Genomic DNA, 11403 nt, shown 5'->3' with positions numbered 1-11403 from the left:
AACTGTCGTACTCTGTAGAAAAACCCGTATTGAAAAAGTAGGCCAGGAAACTCCTCTTTCAAATAGGGAATGAGGTTAGAGGAAGAGTAGCGTCCCTTGATTGGACGTCACCCATATAGTCTGTGACGTCACCGGCGGAAAAGTTATTAGAGAGAGAACGTCATGTTGGTTGTGCGCATGCGTCTCTCGTCCTCGCGGTGACGTCCAATCAAGGGACGCTACTCTTCCGCTAATCTCATTCCCTATATCGATCGATTTTAATGACCTTTCATCTTGGCAAAAACTCTCAATTCTGGAACTTCTCGAAGTCGTCCTTCAGGCCCAGGTTGAGAGTTTTTGCCAAGATGAGGGTCATTATAACGATATTTTAAGGACGAGTTTTCTGGCCATATTTTTAAATACTCGTTTTTCCATAGTACGGCCGGAGACAGCGATATAGATATTATGCACTTGGCAAAGAAGCTCACAAAATTGCCATTCGGAAGTAAAGATAGACTAGTATGCGCTTGGCTAAGAAGCTCATAACGTTGCCATCCGGAAGTATAACGGACCAACACACAAAACTGTGTGTATCCATGAACGTTTATATTCTGGTTATTAATACAGTTCAGTGAGCATTACCCATAAACGCGGATGGCAAAAAACAAAAACAAAGACCTGAGTAACGACATCTTCGAACTATCTATAGCTGACCAACACACAAAACTATGTGTAACCTTAAACTTTTATAGTCTAGTTAATACAGTTTAGTGAGAATTACAAATAAACGCGGATGGCAAAAAGCAATAACAAAGACTCGAGCCGAGTGACGTCAACTTCATTCTATCTATAGAAACGCGAATCGTCTGAAGTGGCAATGGGGTTAAAATAACGGACAATACGGATCTATGCCAGGTCGTGTCAGGTCGGTAAACATCCTCTCACTCATATAGTTTATAGATAGTTATGCTCACTGAACTGTATTAACCCGACTATAAACGTTCATGGATACACACATTTTTGTGTGTTGGTCCGTTATACTTCCGGATGGCAATGTTATGAGCTTCTTGGCCAAACGCATACTATCAATAAAGTGTAATACAATGGGCATGATCTATATTAACTTTCCATGTGCTCGAGGTCATTGGTCACATTGCAAAATGTGCTCAAATGGCCCACTTAGTGAAAAGGGTTCACAGCTTTTTAAATATCTAACATCACGATTGGTCATTTTATTCAGCTTGACACATGGGTATGTTTATAACATTTGTAAACAAAGCAGCGGGTTTACGATTGTGAAGAAATATCCAATCGTTGGACAGCAACAAATCATGTGATTGAGGACTTGGTTGGACGAAAATATGAATATAGATCGCTCCCATTGAAATTTGACACGGGCTTTGCAGCTTTCTGTGTATTATTCAGATGTGATTTCTTCTCTCTAAATTCTCTCATAACATTATAAACTTTCCGTGTATTTGTGTGACTGATATAGCAGGAAGAAATGGTGTGTATTTTATTTAAACACATACCATCAATAAACAAATGCCATGTTTACCGACTTGACATTGAACACTCACATACGGAAGGAGCCCCTAAGTTTCATGTCTCCATCATTTTAGTCTCCAGTATGACTGTCAACTGGTTAAATGTTGTTCGGCTATGTGGTCTAGTGGTATGACACTCACTTTCGGATCGGAAGGTCCTGGGTTCGAGCCTCTCGCTCGGCGCATAGTTGAGTCCTTGGAAAAGGTTCTTTACGCACATTTTCTCACCGTACTCAGGTGTACCTGAGTACCTGGTCGTTAACAGCGTTGTCTTTGTCCGAAAAATTGTAATATCGCCTAACAGGCGTCATGTCCCGTCCTACGTGTTAAATGTTGCTGTTGACCCCTTGTAAAGCGCTTTGAACACATTAAGTGGATATTGCACTATATAAGGCTCAATTTTTTTTTAATCAAATTATAACTTCGCTCACAAGTCGATTTTCTGTGGATTGTACGATTTGTAGGATTCTCTCTTTCCACGTTTTGTTTTGTTTGTTTTTTCTGATTACCACAACCACTTTATTTATGAGTAAGTTTTTTTCACTTACATTATGATTAGTATATTTTGGTTTTGTCATTTAAAATTTTTATTTTGATTTACGAGTATTGGGAAGCTACTAATGATTAACTTCAATTCTATATATATCTTTTCGCGTCAAAATATATGTTTTATCGGTGTAGAAAATCATGACAAGAGAGAGAGAGAGAGAGAGAGAGAGAGAGAGAGAGAGAGAGAGAGAGAGAGAGAGAGAGAGAAATTTCGTTCTACTTTTTGACCTTTATTGTCATGTCTTTGTAGTTATTTCCCTTCGTTATTCGTCCAAATAAGAAGAAAAAGAATCAAGATGGCGCTTTCTTGTTGATTTTGAAAGAAGAGTTTTTAGCTTTGAATTTTGTAATTCACATTCCTTTTTAACTATATAGCCAACTGCTAGATATCGAACAATGGGGAAGCGTGGCTCAGCTCTACGGTTTTTGGGTCGTACCCTAAAAGTACTAATTTCGAATACCCACTGCGCTGTGTGGCCTTGAGCAAGTCAGTTTCCGGCACTGCACTACGGCTGACGCCTGGGTTATTCCAGTCTTTCCTTGGTATAGACCCTAAAGAAAAATATTCCCTTATGGGATGACATTTTTCCGGTTTAAAAAATAGATAAATAAAATACTTGAGCTTTAAAATAGCGCAATATCCACTAAACGTGCTCAAAGCGCTTTATCAACAGCAATACGTAACATATAGAACGAGACACGACGTTTGTTATTACAATTTTTTTCCGACAGAGACAACTCTGCGAAAAGCCAGGTACTAATTTTACACCTGAGTAAGGTGAGAGAATGTAGTAAAGAGCTTTTTCCAAGGACTCATCTATGCACACAGAGAGGCTCTCGAACCCTAGGACCTTCCGATCCGAAAGCGAGTGTCATACAAGATCACATAGCCGCACCGTTCTAACCCTAAACGGTCTATGATAAGTATTTTGTTATATCTGTATTATTTCCGAAGTTGTTGTATTCATGTATGTCCAGTTTTTTATAGTCCACGGGTAAGTTTTAGCAGCTCATTATTCACCCTGACTCGAGATAATGAATGAGCATTTCCCCAAAGGTTCCACAAATAACAATCGCCTCTATCTCTGGATTCCCAGGTGAAGACATTGTAAAGGTTGCACTGATCTTACAACTCAACGGAGAATGGCAACCGGTTATTATCCCAGCTGATGACCCGTGTAGGTCTAATGTTATCGTAATCATTCAATCACCCCCCCCCCCACACACACACACACACATCCCCCACACACACCCACACACCCACACACACACATATATATATATATATATATATATATATATATATATAATATATATATATACACAACACACCACCACCACCATCAACTCCACCATCTACTTCTAATATTATCTCTCTTACTCTTTGACTGTCTCCTTTATTGCTCCCACTCTTTCTGTCTGTCTGTCTGTCTGTCTCTCTCTCTCTCTCTCTCTCTCTCTCTCTCTCTCTCTCTCCCTATCTCTCTCTCTCTCTCTCTTTCCTCTCTCTTTCTCTCTTTCTCTCTCTCTTCTTTTTATTTCTCTCTTTATCTCTCTCTTTCTCTTTTTGTCTCCCTTTCTCTCTCTCTCTCTCTCTCTCTCTCTCTCTCTCTCTCTCTCTCTCTCTCTCTCTCTTCCTTTTGAGTATGAATCTTAACTCGTAATTCTATAGAAAGACAGGTATTCAAAAATTCAAATATCGATCGATTTGAATGACTTCGCGAGATCCCAGAGAATTGAGAGTTTTTGTCAAGATGGTCAGCTAAATTGACCGATATTTGAAGGACGAGTCTCCTGGCCAAATTTTTTATAACGTGTCTTTCCAGAGTACGTCAGTTAACTGGTCAACTTCCCTCGTAATGACGTAAGGTAACTTAGTAACTGGCTCTAAACTATCGGAACAATGGCGGACGCCGGTATGAATTATTTCTCCGACGAGCATAAAAGTGTATCAAGGGGAGAAAAACACTATAAATATGATCATATTTTAACTTTTATACATTCTGATCACAAGACATATGAAAAGTTCTAGCCAGCATGACGAATAAAAAGTACCGATTTTCTTTGTTTAGAACCACGATGGGCGCCGTTGCTGGGCGACGTAACATCAGACTATTGAATCCAATTGTAACAGCATATTTCTCTATCTCTGTAAGCTGACGTGTTCATTTATGCAGGTCTGACATCCGAACGCAATTAATTATGGTCCTAGTTTAACATTGAACTGTTATAGACAAAACCTAGCGTTATTTTTAAAGATTTCCATTACAATAATGAGCCCATAATAATTGGGTTATAAGACCTGCAAATAAGTACACGTCGCTGTAAAACCAATTACTGTCGCCTCGTGGTTGTCATGATAAATATCTCAAACCGAAACAGAATTTTTTACTATATATTCAAATTATGAATAAGCCAGCCCATGATTTCAAATCGGTCATCTGCCTATAGGGAATGAAATTAGCGGAAGAGTAGCGTCCCTTGATTGGACGTCACCCATAGTCTGTGACGCCACCGGCGGAAAAGTTATTAGAGAGAGAACGTCATGTTGGTTGTGCGCATGCGTCGCTCGTCCTCGCTTCCGATGAAAGCGGCTTGAGACACTTCAAAACCAAATTGACGTTCTCTCTGTCAGGTGACGTCCAATCAAGGGACGCTACTCTTCCGCTAATCTCTCTATCATCATTCCCTATATTACATTCCATGAGATATACATCTGGAAAAAATGTATTTGGAGTGCCAGACGAAGCAGGGAAATACAAGACAACAAATCATCCCACAAAATCAGCATGGCTCGACCGGGAAAACCTCAGATCTCACGATTACCGGTCAGATGTGCTACCATTACGCCAAAGATCGTTGTTACCCGATAGTTGGGACAATTTGATGCCTATAGATAGTATGCACTTGGCTAATAAGTTCACAACATTGCCATCCGGAAGTGTAACTGTCCAACACACAAAACTGTGTTTAACCATGATCGTTTACAGTTTGGTTATCACAGTTTAGTGAGAATTACTCATAAACGCGGATGGCAAAAAACAATAACAAAGACCTGAGTGACGTCATCTTCGAACTATCTATAAAGGCTCGTGCAGCGGTTGGGACACGTCCAGAATTCCAAAAAGCAAGAGTGTAAGAATCGTATCTTCTAAAATTTTGTTGAGCGCTCTCATATTAATGAATAACAAGGGAAATAATCAATTGTATTTGTATTAGAGGTTGTTCAGTACATGAATAGCAAGGGAAATAATCAATTGTTTTTGTATTAGAGGTTGTTCAGTACATGATTATTTTAGAAGTTCTTACAGACGCCATCTTCACGCAGACAGAACCATCTGACCATAATTATCTATTTTCAAGTAGCCTTATTCGTTGATTTAGTAGGCCCGATAGTTCAGTTGCTAGAGCACTCACTTTACATTCAAATGAATTGGTTCTGATCCTGTTTGCAGTCCATACTTTATTTAACCTCTCTCTCTCTCTCGCTCTCTCTCTCTCTCTCTCTCTCTATCTATCTATCTATCTATCTATCTATCTATCTATCTATCTATCTATCTATTTATTTATCTATCTATCTCTATCTCTCTCTTGCTTTATCTATTTCTCTCTCTCTCTCTCTCTTCTCTCTTCTTCTCTCTCTCTCTCTCTCTCTCTCTCTCTCTCTACTCTCTATCTTCTCTCTCGTCTATCTATCTTCTGTCTATCCATCTATCTCTATCTCTCTCTTCTCTTCTTTCTTCTCTCTCTCTCTCTCTCTCTCTCTCTTCTCCTCTCTCTCCTCTCTGTCTCTCTCGATCTCTCTCTCTCTCTCTCTCTCTCTCTCTCTCTCTCTCTCTCCTTACCTCGTTCCCTGTCCACACAGCAGTGATTAGTTAGATTAGGTCTGTCAGAACTGGCGTAAAGCATAATATTACTGCAATCAACCAGCTTCCTATACAAAGGATAACAGTCAATTCTTCTTACTCTACTTCTCCTTCTCCTCCTCCTCCTCCTCTTTCCTTCCTGTCTTCCTTTCCTTCTCTTTTCTGTCTTCCTTTCCTACGCCTCTCCTCCTATCCTCCTCCTCGCTTCTTCCCCTCCTACCTCTCCTTCCTCCTCTCCTCTCCTCCTCCTACTACTCCTCCTCCTCCTCCTCCTTCTACTTCTTCTTCTTCTTCGTGGTAGTAGCCTCTTATATAGAGAATCCAAACTACAGTTTACATAATTTATGAATTCATGCGCAGACAAACATTCAAATAATTCATTTTTATTAATTAATTAAGCTATCAAGAGCTACGAGTATATGAACGCTGCTATTAATGGATAAGATAGCTGGCTCCAAAGTCGTCTCATCGAAATAGAATTTCATCGTGAATAGACGGTAATTTTTAGGTCGATAATAACACGATGTTTCTGATTTAATGAGAAACTAGCTGTCGGGAAAGATACCTGTCTCAACCCTATAAGAAGTAACTACCGGTGACCCCGCCATCTCTGGATCATTATCGTAGAAAACGGTAGGTGCTGCCTGAAGCCGGTGATCGTAAAATACTAACAAAAAAGTGAAAATGAGGAGGCTTCGTATGGGAACAAAACAGACAATGGACATTCCGGGTACAAACCCTTCGTCAGAACAACAATACACAAATTAACGTGGAAAATAAATAAAATAGATATTTATAATATATATATATATATATATATATATATATATATATATATTATATTCTCCAACAACGTTGTTTCGTCCAGAATTCCTGGAGTCATCATGGAGGTCGTTTAGAGGTGTCCAGACACCTCTAAACGACCTCCCTGATTACTCCAGGAAATCTGGACGAAACAACGTTGTTGGAGAATGTGTAAAAAAAAACGAGGTGAGAATAAAATATATATATATATATATATATATATATATATATATATATATATATATATATATATATATATAAATGGATTCACTCACTTATATGGCCGAAACACATGTTTCTGTGGCTTCCGCCCACGTCTTCAGTCGGCATACTATGTCCGTAGAATGATTATTCCATTTAGGATCATTGTTGATCATCCTAAATGGAATAATCATTCTACGGATATAGCATGCCGACTGAAGACGTGGGTGGAAGCCACAGAAACAACATGTGTTTCGGCCATATACGTGAGTGAATCCATTTATATTTTATATTTTATATTAGCTCTAACCAACGTTATCGAGCACTCTCGTACCTACAAGTACCACTAACACATATATATATATATATATATATATATATATATATATATATATATATATATACATGTATGTATGTATGTATGTTTATGTATGTATGTATGTATGTATGTATGTATGTATGTATGTATATTATATATATATATATATATGTATATATATATATATATATATATATATATATATATATATATATATTACGTAGGCTGCAATTGGAGGAAGTATCAATAAGACTTGACAGAAGTGACAATTATCTAAGTCTGGCCATTTCCACCGGTCACAAAATAATGATAATGTCACAGTTGCCTCCCTTTGACTGCATTTTGAAATCTCTGATTATCTGTCCGTCACGAATGCCCGTACGGGTGATAGATAATTTAAAGGACATTTTACTAATTATTCTAGTAGTTGCCGTCGAATTCTTGGACACTTCATGAAGAGATAGATGTCAACAAATGTCAGATGTCCAGTTCTGAGGTCATCAAGTCTTTGTCTATTTTCGTCAACAGATTTATTTCGGCTTATTATTAGGAAAAATGTTTGCCTCTTGGTTCTTGTTAAAGTAATTGGTGTCAAAATGATATTAAGTTGCTAAAAGTTGTAGACCGACGTGTGTATATATATATATATATATATGTGTGTGTGTGTGTGTGTGTGTGTGTGTGTGTTCTGATACCCGAACCCACTTATGGGCATAGTTTAACATTGTTGTAATGGACAATATTTTGCGTCATTTATTGAGATTTTCATTACAACAATGAGTTATCAGACCTGAAAATAAGTGCACGTCGCTGTAGACTGTAAAGAGTAATAAACAAAAACGAATATAATAGCTTCAAAAATGAACAAAATATCAAACATGGAACGTTTCGGGCTCTAAAACCTTAAATTTCTCTCACCGTGCTCGGGTGTAAAATGAATTTCTGACCGCTAATAGTGTTGTCTCTGTCGGAAAAGGAACAATAAATTTAATATCACCTCGCAGGCGTCATGTCTCGTTCTACATGTTAAGTGTTGCTGTTGACTATTGACCCGCTGTAGAGCGCTTTGAGCACGTTTAGTGGAAATTGCGCGATATAATTACTCAAGTTTGTTTTTGTTTTGTTTTTTTATGCCAGTGTATTTTTGTGTATATTTGTCTGGCACCTTTCATACACACTTGTTCAGTTCTTTATCTTACACAGGCGCCTACTCCTTAATCCTTAAATTGTATATTTGTTTGTTTATTTGTTTGTTTGCTTGTTTGTTTGTCTGGAATAATCATCAAAATGGGATCATTGTTTTAAAGCAGTCAATCTATTTTGGAAAAGTCAGATAACATTATAATCCTCATCTGATTGGGTTTCTATCCCTTCAAATGCCACTAATTTTGTTTCATGATCTTTATAATTCGGCCAGTTTACAAGATTGCTGCGTCTTTGATCGCGGTTTGATACGGCAAGAAAGTTGAAGGACGCCAAAGCTGTTAACGATCGAACTTTACCCCCCCCCCCCTCTCCCTAAATAGTAACGCGTAATGATATCAAATTTACAAAAATCATCTGTGACGTCGGAAGTATCAAACTTTGTTTTTGTTTTTTTTTTTTTTTTTTTTTTTTTGTTTTTTTAGGTGTTTAACTGCGCTTTCGACTCTATTTAGGTCATTTAAGCGCCCGTCAATCTTTAAGTTTCACTAAAATAACATTTTTTGAAAATGTCTTTTACTCAGAGTTGATGAAATCGAAATGGATTGAGATGTAGAATAAAAGATTGCTTACACTCTTGCGTTTTGGAATTCGAACGTTGTTTCCAACGCGTTACTCGCAAGCTCGTGAAGCGGTTGGGAACACGTCCGGAATAGGATTCAATAGTCTGATGTCACGTCTGCCCAGCAACGAGAAGCTTGGTTCTCAACAAAGAAAATAGGCACTTTTTATTCTTCATGCTGGATAGAAATTTTTCACATGTCATGTGATCAGAATGTATAAAAGTCAAAACATGATCAGTCTTATCATGTTTTCTCCTCTGAATGTACTTTTATAGTCGTCGGAGAAGTATTTCATCAGAGCGTCCGCCATTGTTCCGATAGTTTAGAACCAGTTACTAAGTTACTTTGCGTCATTAGGAGGGAAGTGACGTCACGACTGTTGAATCCTATTCCAAAAAGGAAGAGTATAATAATCGTATATTACATAAGGTCTCAAAGGAAATAAACGTACTTTGTGGCAAACTAGCAAGCAGGCACTGGAGTAAGACAAAGCTCTGAAAAAAAAGTATGTGTATGAAACAGAGCCAGACTACGTGCACTTATCTGCAGGTCTGGTAACCCAATTCATTATGGGCTCATTGTTGTAATGGAAATTTCAACAACAACAAAATGTCGCAAAATATTGTCTCCGTTACAACAACGTTAAACTAGGCCCATAATTGCGTTCGGATATCAGACCTGCATATATTTACACGTCGGTGCCAGACAAAGCAAGAAAGAAAAATACGAACAAACAAAAATATCTTAAAATATCAGGCTGCCCCGACTATGTAATCACAATATATATATATATATATATATATATATATATATATATATATATATATATATATATATATATATATCACGTGATATCATTACTAAGTATATCGAGGGATGGTTTGTTTTGTTTGTTTTTGTTTTTTGTTTTTCTTGTATATTTATTTCTTGTTCTGTCAGTCAACTGTTTCATCCTACACGTTTTTTTCAGAGCTTTAAGCGAACATAGCATGCGGTCTCCATTGAACTTAATCTTATGTCATAATGTGTTTTTCTTCCCCAGTCCATAGCCTATGATTATGGCCCGGATTCCAATCAAAACTTTTGATCTCATTTAAAGTCGCAGAAAAAAAGTAAGATAAATGTCTTTAAAATTATAGGATTTTGCGGTTTTATGCGCGCGCAAGCGCACACACACACACACACACACAAACACACACACACACACACACACTCTCTCTCTCTCTCTTTCTCTCACTGACTCACTCTCTCTTTCTCTCTGACTCTCCCTCTTTCTCTTTCTCTCTCTCTCTCTCTCTCTCTCTCTCTCACTCTTTCTCTGACTCACTCTCTCACTCTCTGTCTCTGTCTTTCTCTGTCTCTCTTTCTCTTTCTCTCACTTACTCTCTCTCTCTCCTTCTCTCTCCTTCTCTCTCTCTATCCCTCTCTCCCTCTGTCTCCTCTCTCTCTCTTCTCTCTCTCTCTCTCTCTCTCTCTCTCTCTCTGTCTGTCATTATTTCTCTCCCCATCCCTTGTTTTCTCGATGGAGCCACTTTAATCCAAAATCCATTGATAATCCCACCACCTGTAATCACCTCATAAACACCAATCTTTTGTCATCTCCTTACCTGTAAGATCAGCAGCCGATGACGTCAGCACTATCAACTCCTTCGAAACGACTATCATTAAAACCCACAGCAATGAGCCACGCCCATCCGCCATGTCTCTCCTTTGTTGAAGATGGTTGCTATGGTTACGTGTAGAAAAAGCATGGCATTAAATCACTGTATTTAACTCTAATGACGTATCCATGAAATTGTTTTTGTCTCTCCACTCAGAAGCATGCCTCATTTTACGCCCAGTCGTGATAATAAAATCCAAAATACAGTACGCATTATTTCTTAACCATTAAAAGCAGTGTTAGTAGGGGGAATTAGGTCCAAAAAACCCTTGAATTGTGCAAACAGGGTTGAACGCATGAAAATTACGTATGTTGTAGAATATGAAAAACCCTATAATTTATGATATAGAACCACTCTGAGAGATCAGTATTAGTTGAGATACAAGGTTTTTAAGATGAGAAAATTTTGAAATGGACGACAATAATTTCTTTCATTTTAAATGTGTAAACATTCGAGACAAGCCGACCCAAGGTTGTTTTACGTCATCCTTTGGATTCCCATTGGTAACTATTTTTAGCGTCGAAGCGGATGTTTTCCTTTCCCTTTTCTTTCGATTCACGAACAATACAAATTATTTAATCGTAAATATTATTCAATTTCACGTCTAGCGAGCAATATTCTATAATATAAGATTTTTTTCTGCATCTAATTTAATAAGTATAATCAATTGCTCTAAAACAGACGGGCAGACGGGCAGACGAGCAGAGGGGT

General features: G+C 37.9%; 1 protein-coding gene across 1 annotated transcript in view; it reads right to left on the bottom strand.

Annotated features, from left to right (window-relative positions):
* LOC144969288 (uncharacterized) overlaps window positions 1-10882 on the bottom strand; it is a 19644-nt gene extending 8762 nt beyond the window's left edge. Inside the window, exon 1 of the mRNA XM_078908398.1 lies at window positions 10639-10882. Coding sequence (XP_078764524.1) covers window positions 10639-10732 — 94 coding nt within the window. The 5' untranslated portion in view covers window positions 10733-10882. The remainder of the gene's footprint in view (window positions 1-10638) is intronic.
* Window positions 10883-11403: the final 521 nt, after the last annotated feature.

This window comes from Berghia stephanieae, chromosome 3, assembly GCF_034508935.2.
Source record: "Berghia stephanieae isolate SIO BIC M18660-M18661 chromosome 3, UCSD_Bste_1.3, whole genome shotgun sequence".
Classification (NCBI taxonomy): domain Eukaryota; kingdom Metazoa; phylum Mollusca; class Gastropoda; order Nudibranchia; family Aeolidiidae; genus Berghia; species Berghia stephanieae.
Note: the sequence above shows the minus strand (reverse complement) of the source record. Positions and strands in the feature narration are given on the sequence as shown.